Source organism: Acanthopagrus latus, chromosome 5, assembly GCF_904848185.1.
Source record: "Acanthopagrus latus isolate v.2019 chromosome 5, fAcaLat1.1, whole genome shotgun sequence".
In the NCBI taxonomy this organism is placed as follows: Eukaryota; Metazoa; Chordata; class Actinopteri; order Spariformes; family Sparidae; genus Acanthopagrus; species Acanthopagrus latus.
This window is the reverse complement of record NC_051043.1, coordinates 1,342,896-1,363,430: the sequence shown is the minus strand read 5'-3', so window position 1 is coordinate 1,363,430 and position 20,535 is coordinate 1,342,896. Positions and strand designations below refer to the sequence as shown.

At 41.0% G+C, this 20,535-nt stretch overlaps 1 protein-coding gene across 3 annotated transcripts in view; it reads right to left on the bottom strand.

Moving 5' to 3' along the window:
• Positions 1-20,535, bottom strand: part of fam189a2 (family with sequence similarity 189 member A2) — a 41,482-nt gene that overhangs the window by 20,394 nt on the left and 553 nt on the right. For 2 of the 3 annotated variants that reach the window (XM_037097957.1, XM_037097959.1), the window contains exon 2: positions 6,433-6,489. The exons of the other annotated variant lie outside the window; for it this stretch is intronic. In XM_037097957.1, the coding sequence (XP_036953852.1) occupies positions 6,433-6,489 (57 nt within the window). The remainder of the gene's footprint in view (positions 1-6,432; positions 6,490-20,535) is intronic. 3 annotated transcript variants of the gene reach the window in all.

The following is a 20,535-nucleotide window of genomic DNA, read 5'->3' as shown; positions in this document are numbered from 1 at the left end:
AGTCAGAACAATCAATCATTATTTCATTTGAAGCATCCAAAAAAAGAGAATTTAATGGTCGCCTTGTGGATATTGATAAGATGCTCCCAACATTTGAGGAGGCATATAGATCCTCCCTTTTACAGTCTGACTATAATAAGATCTCATGGTTGCTGCTGCACCTCCGGCATGCCGCCGTCATGGCAAACAAAAAGTGATCCCTGATCCCTGAGTGCGAACTAACAGGTAGGAGAGTAATGGCAGACCGCTCCTCAAGCCTGCCTGTTAGGTTGCACTCGGGGATCGACACTTTTTGACTGCCATGACGGCGGCATGCCGGAAATGCAGCTACTAACCTGAGTTGTCCAAAAACTTTCTTTTTATTAAACTCTGTGTACACAAATAATGTTTTCAATGCTTGTGTTCATGTGTAGAGACCCTGGTGATACTACTTTCATGTTGTGTTGAGCCTTCTTAGTGTTTGAAAAAATAGCTATTTTGATGGTAGCGTAACAGTGCCCGTAGCACTCCCATTGAAAATTAGCTTGCCCAAAAACAAAACTACAGTAAATCTTAAAAGTGCCTCTTTCATCATAATATTACTTTTACACACAAATAAAACCTCAGTTGCTTTTTGGCAAATCGGCTGCTTTTTTAAAAATTAAAATATGAATATAATACTCTCCTTAACAGCCAATTATGAAAGCTCAAACAGAAACATTTCGAACTTGGTGATAAACCAGAGAAATTATTAGCAAGTCAATGTAGGAGGAGTCTATCTGTCTGTCTGTGTGTGTGTGTGTGTGTGTGTGTGTGTGTGTGTGTGTGTGTGTGTGTGCCTCAAATATCTCTGCAGATCAGGATCAGACTGACCTGAGATTTTCAACATGGCTGCTGCATGGTTTAAGGGTGTGCAACGTTGGATTTGTTTGGACTACTTTGATGCCGTTAATAAATCATTTCATAAATGATATACCAATTCTGCTAGCATTGTTAACCATAGCCATGCGCGCACCAGAGCCAATCACTGCACAGCCCACCCCACGCCCTACCTCCTGAGTCAACGGAGACTTCAGTGAACTTTCCCCCCAAAAACAGCCTTCGTCCCCACGAGTGACAGAGTCAAGCAGCGACCTGTTTACTGATGGCAATTATGTAATAATGTAATTTAGCGTGAAAAATGTAACTCTTTCACTTTCCAGGATGTTTTTGGGGCTGGGTTCTCAGTCACTACACATTATAAACGGTCCGTGGGTTTAGATTTGCAGGGGGACACCTGGGAAACACACTGACGTCAACATCATGACGTGTACCGTCACGTGTCTTAAGGGACTGCAGCGCAGCTTTCTGTGTGAATTACACGGCGGTTCTTCTTTACTACAGTGGTGCTTCGCTCTGTGTGAATAACCAACAGCGGAGAATTGATGAACCGCCGCTGCAGCGTTAATACAGCGTCTCTGTGTGAGAGGAGCTATTCTCAGCCTCCGCGGGCACTACCACTTCCTGTTTGGGATGACGCGTCGATGCAAATTATTCATGTCGACGAATTTATGTCAACTATGTCAACGCGTCGTCCCAGCCCTAAAATCAAGTGACCAATTTATGATGATGTAGCAGCAAGACGCAGCCTCCGTGAGTCTCAGTTTTTTAATCATGTTGATAGGCTAAGTAAAACAGGACTTATGACAAATAATGTCCGCCACGCTTTTTTGTGAACATTGCCACCATGTTTGCTACACATTTGGTGCAGGAAGAAACAGTCAAAATGGGCTTCTCTCACAAAAGTGTCCACAAGCAGGAAGTGTTTGCGAGCAAAAAAAATGTGCTACTCCCTTTCCTATTGGTGGAAAAAGGCACCACACCAACCAACCACAAAATTATATGGCAAAACATGTGATTTGGTTGCTGCGGAACAGGGGAAGTTGTGGGAGGGACAGCGGCGAAAGAGTGACAGCGACAGTGACGGTGATAGAGAGCGACAGGGACAGCAAGTTTTGAGAGTTGAGAGATTTGTGCCATTTAGCATGTTTGGACTGTATACTTAGTGTGTTATGTAATGTTTGGTGTAGTGTGTTTAGTGTGTAGTGGAGTCTTTCTTTCTTTTTTTTTGATTAATGAGTCAAAGCAATGAGGAGACTGCTGAATGTGGAACAGGCAGGAAGGAGCTGAGGGAGGCCTGAGCCTGCCCACATCTAAATATAAATGGTCTTTGTAAATTTAAAACACTTATGCACAAATTAAGCAAAGAACAATTTATATTTGCATTATAAGTAATAAAAATGGTTTGTTAAACATATTTGTGGTTTTCACAGAGATTTTCATTTAGCAATGTTTGTCTGCTCTTAAATGTATTACACTCAATCCTTGACAAGGACACACAAGCTGCTGTCCTATCTCTCAATGCCCAGAAGGCATTCGATCAGATGGAATGGCCATACATGCGAGAGACCCTAAAGCAATTTGGATTTGGCATAAACTTTATACAGTGGGTTGAAACAATTCATTTAAAACCAGTATCCTCTATTTTGACTAATGCAGATGAATCCTGCCCTTTTCACCCGCAGTGCAGTGTGAGACAGGGCAAACCCCTTTCAACTCTACTGTTTCATATTGCTCTGGAACCTCTTGCAATAGGAATCAAGGGCCACCCAGGTAAACATGGTATACAATTTGGTGATACTGAAAGCCTTATGAATTTATATGCGGATGATTTATTACTTTGTTTATCTGATCCAAAAGTGTCAGTTCCCAACCTCCTGAACTACATTAAGTCGTTTAGTAAATTGTCAGGATATACAATAAACTGGGATAGAAGTGAATTCATGCCTCTGACGAACAATTTGAGCCCTGCTCTCTGGAAATCCCTGCCATTTAAATTTGTTGACACCCGCTTTGCCTATCTTGGACTGAAGATCTCCAGACACCCCAAATTTGTATTTAAATTGAATTTTTTGGTCATAGTAGACAAGTTAAGGGCTAACATCAGGAACTAGTAATTGCTTCCCCTTTCAAAGATTGGCCACATCAATGCTATTACAATGATTCCACTTCCAAGGTTCTTGTATCCTTTCCAAAATCTTCCTGTTTATTTACCATTATCTCTTTTTAAAAATTGGATTCTATTATCCCTTTGTTTATCTGGATAAACCCCACAACATTTCTAAATCCTACTTGCAGAAGCATGTGAACGGGGGGGCCTTGGCCTTCCAGTATTTAAGCACTACAACTGGGCTGCGAATGCAAGGGCTCTCACTTTCTGGCAGTGGGACATTCCTGATGGTGACCGGCCCGATACCTCTCCACTCTGGTTGAAAATGGAATCCTTGTTAGTTTCGGAAACCTCTCTCCTAGTGATACTTTTTTTCCGGGGTGCAGCTTCCCTACAAATTAGTTGGTCATAACTTCACTCTCAGAAGCTCCTTAGGGATTTTAAATCAAATTAAAAAAAATCTTTGGGTTGGTAGATGTCTCAATTCAGAGCCCTATAGCATACAATCACTTGTTTAAGCCGGCACTAAGTCTTTCTGGACTGTAGAGTGAGAGGGCTGTGCTGTATTGGTGATTTTTACATAGGGGATAAATTTGGTTCAAACTAAATATTGCTGTGACGGAGCGCCTTTGAACGCCCGTCATTCCCTGACTGGCGCGCTCTCTCTCTCAGAGAGTGCCGGTGCCGGGAGTGCATGCTGCGCTCTCAGTGTTCCGGCGGAGCCAAGCTCCGTCCTAACTCTTTCCCCACAGGCCGCATCTCGCAGTCCAGCAGTGACACAAACTTTTGTCCATTTTCCTAAACTCTGGTTGCCCCGCCGTAGGTTGTCGAGGGTGCACACTCGGCGCCTACACAACATACACACATACACATACGCACATGCTCACCAACTGTTGCGGCAGAGGTCTGTCTCGGGTTCATGATCTGAACCCAGGCAGTTCCGGATCATCATGATCGCGCTTCAATGGGTCAGGTGACCACGGACTATACTAATATCATTTTTTGTGGCGAAAGTATTGTGAATTGACATGATCTGTGTGAACAATGGCACAGCCATATGCAGGGTTGTTAGTGCCACAATACTAGTGTTAAAATTAATGAGGTTTTTGTGTTTTGATATTCTGTTTATGTTTCGAAACCCCTGTGCTGGGTTAATTGGTTTGCCTGAGGGGGGGGCCAAGTGGGTATTTAAAGGGAGCTCAGCTCACTTGAGGGGGAGCATTCGGCTGAGAGGCATGTGGGTCCCAGTTGCTGCTGTGATTTCTGTAAATATTTTTACTCTTCATCCTGTTGTAAATATTCCTTCCGCTTTGCTTTGCCACTTGTGGGTATTTTTCTTCGATTTTGGGTGTAAATAAAAAAAAAAAGTCACCATACTAAGATTTGCCGACTGGGCCATCATCTGTCCATCTCAAAGCCCGAACCCCGACAACTGCCTTCCTCATCAACACTTTTATTGCTACCTTCAAGTTAGGCATTTTATAAAAGAGTGTATCCGAGTGTATCAGAATTCACAGATAAAACAAAGAGTCACATCTTGTATTGTATTTACTTATATATCTAATATCTAATCTCCTACTTTGTCACTGCTTTAACGACACCAGTAGAGGCCAGCCATCTCAGGGATGCCTGGGCCGTGGAACTAGGAGCCACTGTGTCGGATGAACTCTGGGAGGAGGGCTTGTCCAGAATACAGAATTTCTTTATTAGTTCTACATACAGGTTATTTCAATGTAAGGCCTTTCACAGACTACATTACTCCAAAACCAAACTCAACTAGATTTTTGAATCAGTGTCCTCCCTGTGACAGATGTGGTACAGCAGAAGGATCACTATCACATTTATTCTGGCACTGTCCAGGACCCAGTAATTTCTGGAGCAACATATTCAACTGTCTTTCCAAGGAATGGCAGACAAATATTTAGCCAGATTGCACTCTGGTTATATTTGGTTGCTCTGACAATACAAGGGCCCTGCCTTTCCATCAGAAGCAGATTCTTAGAGCAGGCATGGTTGTAGCTAAAAAACTAATTTTGCTGTGTTGGAAGTCTCCACTGCCCCTGGGTTTCAGGAGGTGGCTTAATGACATGCTCTCTTTTGCCAAGATGGAACAGATTTGTGGGGCGGCTGTAGCTCAGTGGGTAGAGCTGGTGGACTGGTGATCAGAAGGTCACCCCTGGGGGGAACTGAGCTGGCAACTCATTCAGGGTGTACCCTGGCCTATGCCCATTGTGTGAACTGGATTTGGCCCCAGTAAGCCCCGGAGCCCCTCAGGGGGAAACGGCAACATCCCGCGAGCTCACGGATAAGTCGAAACAAAACAAAACAAAACGAAATAAAACGAACAGATTCGTTCTGACAAGGGGAACGCACAAAACTACTTCCTGAAGGTGTGGAAACAATTTTTGTTATCCCTTGATGAGACCTAATTGTCTGATTTGAAACCCTTGCTGCTATATCTCTATTTTGAGCAAAACTGACATTACAACATGACTGAGGCCCCGTCCACACGGGCGAAAACGATATTTTTCTTCTCCATCTTCCTTGTCATCGTTTTAGGAATACTTGCATCCACACAGATCCACTTAACATGACCGAAAACGCTGTAGTTCATATTCCAGGCCTATAGGTGGCGCTTGACATTAGCACGTGCATTAAGCTTGCGCACTGTAAACAAACAGACAGTAGATGGAGAAACCAAACACAACAAGAAGAAGAATCTTTTGTGTGGACCGGTAATGAGGTCGAACTGCTGCTGCGACTCACACACTTAACTACAAGGCGTGTAAGTTGCAAGAAAGGCTCAATATCTTCTGCGGCACAAACACAAACATGTAGTCCGCCACTGTTGTTGTTGTTGTTGTTATGAGACGTTGCGGGGTTCAGAGGTCAGAGGCAAGAGGCTGAGGGGTGGGGCGATGGCTTCATCGTTTTGGAAAGTACGCGGATTCACCGTCCACACGAGAACGGGAGGGCTGCGTTTTCGGATTTTTCCACCCTGAGACCTGTTTTCAAATAAGGGCATTTTCAATTTTGCCATGTTTTCTGGAAGAATGCAGTTTTTCATTATGGTGACATAGATATTGTTAAATGTCCATGATTTGAAGAAGAGGACTGACTTCATCAAGACTCGATGTCTTTTTCTACATTTTCAACCACAGCAGGCATGTCTTTGACCAATCATGTGCCACAAAGAGCATATTTCCATTGCAACTGGAGTACAAAAGGGACCTCTGTAGGTGATTGTACTGGTGACTCCTTCCCTTGTAACTGAAGTAGTGCTGATCAGAGGATGGAGTCCTGGTAACCTCCACACTGTAGGGCCCTTCATGGAACATGGTTGAAACTACTATTTAGGTGATAGTTGAATCCAACTGTTCTTTTCCAATTGAATTTCAACAGCAACACAGCAAACAACAATGTAATCCCTTCTTTGTGGAAGGAACCAAAGCTATGTCCCTTACCAGTAGTAGCATTGGCCTTCTCCATGTTGTGAGACCTACGATGCCTGACAGAATAACCTGGAAACGCATAGAGAAAAAAATGTTGATGTGTTGCAACATTGAATGTAAAAGACTCAAAACAGTACCATACAAAAGGAGGCATATATGCATATCTAACAAAATCACAGTACTCGAGATAAAAATCTAATAGCATTTAACTACTACCAAGCAGCAGGGCTGTTGCAAGGACAGAGTTGGATTAGTACAGACAGAAGGTGACAAACTCCTAGTGAGGGAGGAGCGAATCCATCTGGTGGTGTGAAGGAGGAGTCAAGAGAGTCAGCAAGGCAAACAGCAACATGTGTAAATATTGGGTTGGGTGAATGACATGAATAGCTTGTTGTTGCTGGCAGTTGTAGGAGAAGTCACTAGAGCAGAAATTATTCTTGTGTAAAAGGAGTAAAGGAAATGGACCTAGATAGGAGCCTAGTGGGATTCCTGTTGTTTAGATGCACGGTTCAGACACAATCCTTTCCATGTAACCTGGTAGAAGGAAACTCATTCTTCCAAATTAAGACAGAGGAAAAGGAGTAGTAACATTACTAGCTTCCACCTTCCATGTTTCCACCTCCACACAGTCAGATGTTGGTTTGGTTCCAGGACCAAACACCAGCAGTAACTATACAGTTGCATGCACAAACTTGGGCAGTCCTCAACAAAATTCCATTTACAACCTGTCAATTGTTACATTGTCTCTCCTCTTTTGGCAGGTAAAACTCTTGCTTTTGGAATTTTCACCATCCTTACCTATTATCTCTGAAATATTCTTTACTCTCCTTGAATTGCATGGCACGTTTGACATCTCCACTGATTTTCAATAAGTCTGGGGCCTGTGGTTGCCATCCTGAAACCTCAATCTGTCTTCCATGGAGGTTCTTCATGGTTTGAAATGCAGTATGCTTTGGCTCAATGTCTTGGTGAAATGCCCAACCTCTCTTCAACATCATTAGCCCTTTTACACAGCCCTTTTATCGCTGCATCGCTGGTTTGCCAATTCTCCGCCAATGGTGATTAACACAGAGTGTATCGCCGCCTTCAAGATGAACTGCTGTGTAATTCACACAGATGTCTGGTGTCTTCCCTGTCAATCTAAACCCACAGACAGTTTCTAATCATATAGATGCTGTTATAATGTGTTGTGACTGAGATCCTGACCTAACAAACATCCTGGAAAAAGTTACGTCTTTTAAACTAGAAGATGAATCTGTCACTCACGGAGACAGAGGCTGTTTTCCAGAGGAAAGTACATTTAAGTCTTGTTCCAGAGGGCTGACGGTTGCGGTCATTTATTTTCATCACAAACACTCGGTAAGTTAAAGTTTTCTGCCGGTGATAGATGCTGTTTTTTGGGCAGAAATGTGACAAAGAATTGGTAGGACAGGCGGGAGGACAGACAGGAGGACGTACGCTTCTCCATGTACAGCTGCCAAAGACTTACATTTACTATGTTACTTTTGTTTGGTCAAGTAACATTGCTTTGTGGGATATTTCTCTTTATCATGTTGAGTGAGGGACCTGTGTTGTTATCAGACTGTACGATCGACACGCCCCTGCTCCGCGCTGCTGGCTTACCCATTCACTCCAGTTCAGTTCGCCAAAAATACGGCTCTGATACTACTTCATCCTTCACCCCTCGTTGCATCTGAAACTTTCACTGACACTGGCTTCTAAAATCTTTTGATATTTGGAGGTGTTGGGAATCGATGGTAGGGCAGGTGTGGCTATTAGAAATGAATAATTATTAAAATTAAATCAATAAAAAATAATACAAATTGTGATTTCATCATTAAAACGGGGCACCACCCTGGTATCAGGGACCAATAATCAGACCAAAATGGTCTAAAAGAAGAGTTCACTTTAAATGTAAATATTTGTAAAATATTAACATGAATTACAGGAACAGTGAAGGAAATGAATCCGAGCACTGACCATTACAACTAGAAATTATCACAAAACATATGCACAAAAGAATCACAGAAAACTGCTATGTACAATATTGTTGCTGTCCAATGAAAACCGCGTATCTCCAAAAAATTGTTTTTTTTTCCAGGAGCATGAAAAACATACAAAATAAACCTAAAGCACTGTAATTTGACAAATGTCGGACCGTAAATGAAAATATATCTTTACACTGTCATAAGTGAACCCTTTAATATTTTAAATGGACTTGTTGAGAGTAAAAATGGACATACACATTTTTTTTGTCTTACTATTTTAGATTGAAATCAATATAGTCCAGTGTTTAAACAGAATCAGACAGAGGCACATACGTGACAGCAGGTCAGCTGACATCAATAAGCCACAGCTAGACTGACGATAAAGCTCTGTGATTTCCTTTGCTCAAAAAGTACCGTTATTTATTTAAAGCTATCCTTCTGGACTCCTAGCATAATTTCTCTATTTCTCCACAATACTACACTGTACAAGTTACTACAAAAACTAACCTTTTGGCCAAAACACATGCGTATGCTATTAAAATGCTTTGATGAAAGAAACTGCAGTGTTTGCCTCCTAAAGTTGCTGGTTGTTTCTACCCTGGTCCTGGGGACCTACTACCCTGTATGTTTTAGATGTTTACCTGCTCCGACACACTTTATTCAAATTAATGGTTAGTTATCAGGCTTCTGCAGAGCCTGATGATGAGCTGATCATCTGAATCAGGTAAACATCTAACACATGCAGGACAGTGGGTCCCCAGGACCAGGACTGAGAAACACTATTCAACAGCACACCTTCTGATGCTATCAAAGCTAAATGATAAGCTATTGCATGTTTTAAAAATCATGTTAATCATTTAACAATCTTTACATTGTGAATAATGTTAGCAGACAGTGATGACCAAACAAAGTAAATTTGATTTAATCAACACTCAATATAGGCAAAATGTAAAGACATAACAATCACAACAATATGAACTATTTCTACAATATAATTATGGCCACAACCTATTCACCATTAACAATCTGGAAAAATAGTAATAGTATTTTTACTATTGATTTAATACTTGGAACATCAAAGATCTTATAAAAAATATAATTCTAAATCAGTAAAGCCATCACAAAATCATGTTAAAATACAACTGCACTTAACCACCAATAACCTCAAATAAACTGTGACGGATTGGGCCTATGTACATTTGAGTGTGTGCATGAGTGTGGGATTCCAGCTGGTGATGGGCATCACTCATGGTTGAGTCCATCATAGAAGCCATGGAAGTCCCTGGGCAACACCGTCTTCAGTTCTTGCAGGTGTTCACTTCAGCTCTCTAATGGTCTGGCTGGATGTGTACAGTGGGGACACTGTGGTGACTCTGCTGTTCTTCCTGACAGATGGGGACAGGTAAGGTTCCCAGTCGTCTGAGGGGAGAATCTTGTACTCCATAGCGCCATCGATGCTGTACCAAGTAAATGGATGATGGATAGAAGAAATTGGAAGGGAAAATGAACACGATGATAGAGGATAACAAAAGTCAAGTTTTAATTGATTACACAGTTGTGTCTGTTAACAAATAAGGCGATATTTGTGCAAGAGTGTATGTGTATGATAAAATACCTGATTGCTCGGAGGTCATGCATCATTGGATCGCTAGTGATTTTTCCCCATACGCATTGACTTGCAGATGTTTACTTGGCTGAAGTCTGTAAAGAAGCTGTGGTCCACGCACCTCACATGGTATGGCCTGGGATTGGAGTGAGCTCCCCAGATCACTGCAGCATACTCAGCTGGAACACAGATGTCTCTGTCCCTCAATCTTCTCTCAATCACACTATGCACAGAGTCACACTCCATTTGTGTGTGACCTCTTTCTAGGTACTTCTGTGTCACAGTCTTCTGCTTTTCAGTAGCAAACTTGAGGAGGGCATTGCATGACTACACATGGCTGCTACTTGGTTCAAGGGTGTGCCACGTCGCATTTGTTTGGACTGCAATGATACCGTTAATAATTTATTTCATAAATGCTTTCCCAATTCCGCTAGCATTGCTAACCATAGCCACCACAGTCACGTGCGCACCAGAGCCAATCACTGCACACCGTAGCCATGTGCGCACCAGAGCCAATCACTGCAGAGCTCAAACCCACGACAACAAGCAGATTTATACCTGCAGCGGTGCGAGCTGGACCGGGATTTTGCCGGCGGTTCGGTCCCGTTCTGTTCTGTGCATCTAAACTGACTGTTGTGGATTAATGAGACCAAACCAGTCCAGACCGAGTCTGTTCGGGTCTGAGGAGATCCGGAGATGCACGGACAACAAAGTGGAATCGGAATCTGTGGATGTTGGTGTGTAGCTAGCTGCTAGCCGCTAGGTCACACGGCCCAAGTCCTGAGTCGACGGACGCACCGGCAGGTCCAAAACCAGACTTAGGGTAAATAATGTCCGCCACGCTTTTTCGCGAACATTGCCATCACGTTTGCTTTGTGTCTGGTGCAGGAAGAAACGGTAAAAACAGGCTTTTGTCACAAAAGTGTCCAAGCAGCAAGTTTGGTTGTTGAGGAACAGCACAGCACGCCCCCCTCCTCATGGACGGAGAAGTGGTGGAGCGTGTGGACAACATCAAGTTCCTGGGCCTCCACATCACATCTGATCTCTCCTGGTCCCTGAACACCTGCCGCCTGGTGAAGAAGGCCCAACAAAGGCTCTTCTTCCTCAGGAAACTGAAACGGGCTGGACTCTCCTCTCGTCTGCTCGTGAACTTCTACAGAGCGACAATAGAAAGCATCCTCTGCCTCAGTGTGACCGTGTGGTATGGCAGCTGCACGGCACAGGAGAGGAAACAACTGGCACGGGTGGTTAAAACTGCACAGGGCATCGTGGGCTGCCCCCTCCCTGACTTGGACTCTATATACGGAGACCGAGTCAAGAGGAGAGCAAGAGCCATCGCCACGGACCCCAGCCACCCGGGCCACAGACTGTTCGTACCGCTTCCATCAGGAAAGCGGTACAGGAATATCCGCACCACCACCAACAGACTGAGGGACAGCTTCTTTCCAAGAGCTGTCAAAGCTATCACCCCCTGCACTGCAGGACAATAGACTAAGCTGCTGAACGCACACTGCACTTTTTTTTATGTCCAACGGACTAATTAACGGTACCTTACTGTTAATGTATATATTACCACCCAACCGCACCAATCGTATACATAACATATGTATATACTACAGTTCTTATGTACATACTACAGTTCTGATGTACATACTCTCTTCCTCTTTTCTTATTATATTTATAAATATTTCTATTTTTATTGCATGCTCTTCTATATTTTTACTATTTTATTACCTTATGCACGGGGGTTGCAAAGACAATTTCATTGATTGACATGTGAATGTCCAATGATAATAAAAACTCTTGAATCTTGAATCTTGAGGAAGTTGTGGGAGGGACAGAGGCAGATGAATGTGTAGAGACAGCCAGCGATATTGAGATTTGAGAGATTTGTGACATTTAGCATGTTTAGAGTGTATAGTTAGTGTGTTGTTGTAGTGTTTGGTGTAGTGTGTTTAGTGTGTAGTGGAGTTGTTTTTTTGTTTAATGAGTCAAAACAATGAGGAGATGCTGAATGTGGAGCAGGCAGTGCAACTCTTCATTCGGCTGGAAGGAGCTCAGGAAGACCTGAGCATTGCTTTTAAATGTTAATAGTTACATATAACTTTGTAAATGTTTAAAATGTATGCACATATTTAACAAACAATTTATATTTGCATTATAAGTAATAAAAGTGGTTTGTTAAACATATTTGTGGTTTTCACAGTAAAAAAATAACTTTTTCTACTCAGATTTTATGGTTTTTTTTGTGATTTTAGGTCCATTGTGTTAATACAGTCTGTCAAAATGAAAATAAAACAAAACTGTACAGTCAAACATGTGAAGTTGTGCTGAAAATAATGACACCAAGTAAATAGTTTTTAAGGTGAAATATAATGGCAAAATCAAAAATAGTCAAAAACGGCCAATTATACCCTGGAATATCGGATTTCACAACAAACCTATATATCCCTGACGTCCCACCTTCAAACACAGCTTCATTTGGCCATCCATGAAAAAGCTACTTAACCTCCAACTTTTCTACAGGAATACATATTTCCTACAGGCACTGCATTAGTATATGAAATATGCAAGGGGGTTCCCACAAGGCACATATCAAATGTTATGTTATAAAACTAACAGCACGCAAAAAGGACCCGGCAGTCCACAAATGAATGAAGGAAGTTTCTTCATGCACGCCTCTTGTGCTGCAGACAAAGAGCTTGTGGTGGGCGGTGAAAATATGAGTCAAGACATGGCTGTTTAGTCAGAGTTCCAGACATCATGGCATGCTCATTTGGGTGCACATTTTCGAGATGTGCCCTCATGTTGCTAGTGGTGGAATGCTAAGCTAACTGTAGCTTACACAGCTTGCATACAACTTTTTCTCGAGGCTCCACACTTCTGCCGTCTACTGACCAAAATCTGAAGTACTTCTAAATGGGGCTTTTTAGGTTGCTTGGAGTCCAAACCACTCTCTCTGATGCCGAGTTGGGCTCTGAACTTTCTGCCATTACGTTTTTCTCTCTGCCATCTGCATCTGCCATGGTATTTGTTGCGTCCCGCTTTCAGCAGTGAGTGATGCTGTGCAAGTGCGACTCCTGTGACCTGTCCCTGACCTGTCATATCATGCGCCCACTCACAAAACAGCCGCTTATGTGTTTTTTCCACAGTTGAATATTAATTTTCAAAATCAAATCTCCGTTTATATAATATTCAAATATATATTTGAATTTAGAATATTCATTGACAGCCCTAGCACTCTCAGACAACGGGAGATATGAGTTGTCAATCCTGTGGGAGCTGTGTCAAGCAGACCCCACGTACTGGACATTAGGGTCGAAGCACTTTCCTTTGTTAGTGCAATTGAGGCCACTCTGATGTCAGAACCATGTGACAGTCCCAATAGGGGAATCTAATCTTCCTTCTACCCATGCAAAATTTTCTGTGCTCCAACAGCCATACAATCCTAAAGCATAATCCAGCTTTATCATTAAAGATTGGCAAGACTGTCTTCTCTTTTAAAGGTTCTCCCTTTAGGGTTTGTACATATCATCATTGGGTTGTGACCAAAAAGTTCCATTTTGGTTCAGTCAAAAAGCACAACATTCTATATTGCACTTCAGCACGGATACCCTGTAGAAAAAGGGCCACAGTGGCCTCCATCTGCTGAGGAGACTGAGGTTCTTTGGGGTGCAGAGGACATTACTTCCAACATTTTATGACACTGGTGACATCAGCTCTCCTTTATGCAGTGGTCTGCAGGGGAGGTGGCAGCATGGACAGGGACAGGAAGAGACTAAAAAAACTGGTTAGGTGGGCAAGCTATGTCCTGGACTGTCCGCTGGACTCCATAGAGGCGTTGGGTGAGAGGGGGATGTTAGCCAAGCTGACGTCAATCATGGACAACACCTCTCACCCCCTGCACCAGACTGTGAAGCCCTGAGCTGCTAATTCAGTAGCAGACTCTAACACCCACTGTGTAAGAAGGAGTGCTACTGCAGATCATTTATCCACACAGCCACCAGACTGTTTAACTCAAGGACTACCTGCACAATCACTTTCCACTCACTTTGTTTTCAGTAAATATCTTTTTTTTTAACGTAACTATTTAACTTTGCGTGTATTTGTCTGATAATTTTTCGTGTACTTGTTGCATCTTGAGCTGTTGTAACAAGTGAATTCCCTGTTGTGGGATAAAAAAAAAAGTCAATCTAATTTAATCTAATCTTTAGCAGGCACAAAGTTACTGCAGAATGAATAGTTCAGCCCTGCAATTATGTTCATCTGACTCATTCAAGACCCAAAGAGTATATCACATGGCTCTGCACACCTTACTAATCATTGTTCTCAAGTTTACAACAACACAAATGGGTTCTTCATATTTAAATGAGGCCTGATGTTGCCTTGTGCAAAAGAATGATCCCAGTCTATTCCACACACTGAGGCATACAGTTTATCAATCAAACACTGTTATCGGATCAGTATTGGTCAATACTCAAAGCCCAAGTATTGTAACGGTATCAGGACTTAAAAAAAGTTGGATCGGTGCATCTCTAATCAAAAGTACCTCATTGAGGTGAAAATGGCCATGGGACATTTAACCAAATATAGGAATTATTTTACTTAGAATGGTAATTTTTGAGCCAGCTGATTTGGTCACAGTTTTGTAAGACCTGTAATACATTCATTACTGTACCAAACTTTAGGAATGAATTTTGTGACAAAGTAGTTTGTGACACTTGCAGAAAATGATTTAAACTCAAGACTGCCACGATATACATATTCTTCAGAAGTGTACGTAAACATTTGGCCAAGACTGTATATCAAGGTCATTCTCATGAAATCTTAGTTTCAAAGATTTGAAGACATGGAATTAAAAAAAAAAAACTGGATCAACACATTTCTTTTTTAGCTATTAATAACAAAGTCTAGAGTGGTTATGATTGTTATTTTTAAAATATTTACTGACAATTTAACACCTTTTTGAACATATTTTCCAAAACATGTCCTTAAAAATATCATTACAGCAATGGTGTGAAAAAATCAAGACCATTCGGAAAGCCAAACAATTTTCAAATTTTTAAAAACTCTGCAACAACAAATATTTTTAAATTCACATTTCTTCTTTATTTTTCTTTTTTCCCTTCTCATTACCGCAACACCTTCTGCAATCTACAGCCTAATAGTTTTGATAATTCACTGAAACGTAACATATTTTCAAAATTATTTGGTGAACTTTAAAGCACTTGATGTACATATTCTGCACATGCATTTTAAAACAAACTACTATTTTTCTATTTATTAAATTAACCTTAAATGAAGACCTCCATCCATCCATCCATCATCTGTACACATTATATGTACGCCGCTTAATCCTCTGCAGGGTCGCGGGGGGGCTGGAGCCTATCCCAGCTGACTTAGGGCGAAGGCAGGGGACACCCTGGACAGGTCGCCAGTCTATCGCAGGGCTACACATAGAGACGAACAACCAGGCACACTCTCATTCACACCTACGGACAATTTAGAATAATCAATTAACCTCAGTATGTTTTTGGACTGTGGGAGGAAGCCGGAGTACCCGGTGAAAACCCACGCTGCACAGGGAGAACATACAAACTCCACACAGAAAGATCCCAGGCGTCCCAACCGGGACGCGAACCGGCGATCTTCTAGCTGTGAGGCAGCAGTGCTAGCCACTGGAAATACAGTTTTAATGTAGAAATACATACACATGTAAAAAGAACCAAAACAGCATCTATGTATAAAAAAAACAACAACACAGGGCTAAATAGAGCAACATTTCATTTCATTTTAACATTTTTTACAAAACACAATCAAAATTTTAGGAGGAAAACAAACGAACATGACTTTTGTATGCCAGTGCTTCCTACTACTACCCTATTTCTGCTTTGTGAACTTTGCCCAGATTTCCAGCAACACACAGAAGTGCCGAGCTGATGATGTTGCAGGTTGTGGCTCTGGGATGACGGCCTTAATGTCCTCAAAGTAGTACCACACCTTTTCTCAAAGCAAATTGATGGAATGAAAAACGTATTTGTTCCTGCACAGCTCATGGTGTCCACTTCATACCGACCATCTGCAATCTAGGAGCATAGTAAAATAAGATAACTGAATAGGATTCAGGATTTATCATCCACAAGTTGACATGTCAATACTGCCAAAAAATTCTACATACCTGTGTAATGGTGCCAGGGAACAGTTCACCTTCATACTGAACAAAAACCCACTTTCCCACTTCCAAAATTGGATTAGCATCCTCCTTTTCTGATTCCACGTCCCTGAAGTTGCTTTTGGGCTGAAGCATCCACAGGGAAAGCCACAAAAGCAGGACACTTCTTGCTCAGAAGTCTCCTCTGGCTGTTACTGGGTATGTTATATGGTCACTTATTACCCCACTTTTTTTTTCTATTCTGTGCCTCTCTGCCCCCAATGTTGATACTGACCTGCTTTCTCTTTGCTGACATCTCCAGTCTTTTGAGTCTTTTCTTGAGTGTGTCTATCTCTTTTGTCCTTTCCACCAGCTTCTCTTCTGTGGAGTGCAATTTTCACTTTTTTGCATTTTTGCATTGTTTTCTTTCTTCTTTTCTTTGTCTTTTCTTCTTTTTCTTTTGTCTTCTTTTTCTTTAATCCATCTGGGGTATGTATGTTGTTGGAGATGAGGTTTGGAAATCCACATGCTGAAGCTGGTTGTATCCAACATAGCTTTTATTTGTCTCTACTATGTGTAGTATCTTTTTGAGTTTTCCCACCACTGCTTTTTCTTTTTCTCATGTTTTTGGTTTTTTTGGGTTTTTTTTGTCAAATCCTCAGTTTTTGTAATCTGGCCATGCTGCTTTCGTTTTTGTTATCTGGAAGTTGAAAGGAAGCATGACATGAAATCAGTATCTCAAAACAAGGGGCAAATCTTTGAGTACGTCAAACCTACAGGATAGAACAGGCAGACTACACTGTGTGTGTGTGTGTGTGTGTGTGTGTGTGTGTGTGTGTGTGTGTGTATAGACACTGTATGAGATGACAGCATGTGCTATAGACCAGAGATTCTCAACCTATTTCATAACAAGGACCCCTGGTGGTCCCCAGGCCCTATGATTGAGAACCACAGCGATTGACTATATGCCAATTACTTTTTAGGCAACCTCTCCAGTCCCTAACCTCTCTCTTTCCTTCCTCCTGTACTCTTCCAGCAGCACTGGGCTGTTATAAGTTTTTTCCCTGTGCTTTGCCAGCCAAGCCCTTTCTAAGGCTTTCTTTTTTTCATTTGCTGAAAGTCTGCAATTAATTAGGACAGAACAAACAAAATGTCAATAGTAGCACAGTTATAAGGCAGTCATAATACACTTAGAACATAACTGTAACAGGATACTAACACAGTTACAACAGTGTAATTACATGGCAGTTATAAAACAGCCATCAAACACTAATAGCATGACTGTAACACAGTACTAACACAGTTACAACAGTGTAACAACATGGCAAATAGTAACAAATAATTATAATTAACAATTCATAATATGGATTAAAAAATATAGAACATAATACATTCTATATTAAAAAATTCTTATCGCTGAAACAGAAGTTCTCTCTACCACAGCTGGCCTGAAATTGTTGAGAGAATTGTGTTGCGGAGGATGAGTAACATTAGCATTTTTTGCTAGCAACAGAGAAGCCATGATGACTCCATGTACATAAATAGACATTAATAATGTCTATTTTTCTTTAAAAAAAAAAATTCTAACGTTTTTCTAAATGTGGAAAAACTAGGTAATGACAATCAATACTTTCATATAGGCAGTCTGACAGGAGAAAGTTTAACTTTTAACATGAAAGGAAAAAGAGATTTTCTTACCTGGTAGCCATCTTGAAAGCACTGGCACATGTGTTGCATCATACCAAATAAAATCTTATTGAAAATGGTCTTTCTGTGTCTAAAAAGTCATTCAAATATGTTGCGAAGGATGAGAACTTAAGTCATGGACACTTGATTTTTCCTCTATTTTCTCATTATTATACATCATAATTTAATCAATCATTTTTCAGTCACTTCAAAACACACATTAGAACATCCATTATTTTTTTTCTAGGATATATTTGTTTTAATCTGTTAAAATAACAACATACATTCAGACAAATCTGGACGCACTGCGGTAATGAGAAAGTTGGCAAAAAATGCAATAAAATGTAAATAAAATTAATTTCTATATTGAAATTACTCTTTGGTCCATATAGAGAAAATTACTAGTTTTATTATTATGTTTTGTTATTTTACTAAAATGCATGTTTTATGACTAAAATCATTACTGCCATGGTGTACAAATGATTTCATGAGAATGACCCATTAGCTTCTGTTTACTTAAATAATTATTTCATTTAATTCAAAAAAGGCCTTATGATTAGGAGTGCCCTCCTTTATGACTATCCAGGTGATCTCCAGGATGAAAAAAAAACCTTGATATGGCCATTCTGGACGACTTACATTTTCTATTTGATAAGCACTGAATCATAAATCAAAAAAAAAAGTCAAACATTTGCTGTATCCAGCTTCTCTAATCTTTCTAAACTTTCTAAGTTTTGGATTTCTACAAAACAATACAAGACATACCCTTGGCCTTGGTATCTTCCACTATTTTCTGACTAATTCTTGACAATTGATGCTTAATATAACAGATTAACTGAACAAAGTAAATCGTACATCCAGTAGACAGTGCAACTCTGGTATTTGCATGTAGTCACGTTTGTCACCTCCTTATGAATGTAAGTCCAATATTCACTCTCCTGTTAGCTCTTACTTTGGCTCCACCAACTCAAGAGAAACATATCTGGCTCTTTAGCTGCTAAATGCTTCACTATGTTCACCAGCTAGTCACTGTCTGTCCTCTATCTAATTGTGGGCAGCTAGTGTGCAATTGGTTTATCATAGATTTTTCACTAGAAAATGCTGCCTGCTGCGGGATGGGAGGTTGATCTACTTCAGTTTATGATATAGTACACCAACATGCATGTTTTGCAACTGCCAATTATTGCTGTCACACTGAGGCACAACACACAGACCTGTAACATATGGTGTGTAACAAACGAATGCTTCAGCTGAGATTGGAGAGCTGAGGTGGACAGTGGTAGGCCTTTCCTAATAGCTTTGAAATGATGAAAAAAGAATACCAGCAGGAGGTAAGGGATTCTAATCTTCCCCAAAGGCTGCAGGAGCAGCAAAATGAGATGTCACTTTAAACTCAAATTCCTCATTTACATGATTTAAATTTAGTGACACACTATTCAACTAGCAATTGAAACATGTTTTGAACTGTGAAAGAATGACAGCGAAAAAGCTGCCTGTGATGTTTTGCCTGTAAAGGAGTCCATTATTTTGGGAAATTAGCATTGCTTGTCACTATGCCAAGAAGCAAGAGAAGAATCCTCGTCCAGCTCCATCTAAGATAAATTTGTGCACATTTGGGGCGCCCGTTAACTCAGTTGGCACACGAGTGTCCCATGTACAGGGGCCTTGTCCTTGCTGCAGTGGCCTGGGGGTTGAGTCTGACTGTGGCCCTTTGCAGCATGTCACACTCCCCACCCCCCAAATCCTGTTTCCTGTCATCTCTGTAGCTGTCCTATCAATACAGCCATAAAAAAAGGCCCAAAAAAGTACATGTGAGTGAGGCCACAAGTCTTCCCAAGTAACATGACAGTCAAGCTGCAGGTTTTTCACATCTTTGAATGGTGACTACTACACTGTGTCTGCACTTGAACAAGAAATTCCAAGTCTCATCGAAGCATGTCTCAAGTCAGGTCTCAAAAGTCAAGTCACAAATCCTTGTTAGTAAAAAGTAAATCTGCAAGTTTTAAAGTCGAAATGCTGATCTCTGAGATGACAGAACATTTGGACAGTTTATTTTCAAAGTTGTGTTAGTGTTAATGCTTTTTAACACACTCTAAGTGAGAGCAAGTCCCTCATCCCAAAGGATTGGCCTGGTAAAAACAGACATGTCTTCAGTAGGACATTTAGAGTATCTTGACCACTTTACTTTTCACTTTACTTTTGAGTAATCCCTCAATGCACAGAGAAGCAGTGTGCACAAAGTACTGTAAAATAAATAAATATATAAAATAACAAATAAAAACAGGCAGTAAAAGTTGAATCAGGTCTGTAGACTGGGAAGAATGGACAGATGGGCTGATATGTTCTTTAAGCACTGAACTTTGTTTTCTCTTCAAATCTATTTTTAGTGACATAGCCATCATCCATATTCTCATCATTTACTCTGATGAGTACATTATTACAAGCCATAAACTAAGTTCAGAGGTGGGACTAAAACCCGAGCCATAAACACCTGTGTTCCTCCAGGTGTGCCATCAAACAATCAAGCCAGTACTTCTGACTAAACCTCCACAGCACTGCCAAGTTTCATATGGTGGACAGAGAGACAGCTAAACAGTCAAAGTGCCCCTTCATAAGCTTCTGTCGTCATTTCTGTTTTACAATTGGTAAACATCGTTATAAAATTCGCCTTTGTTTGCCTCACA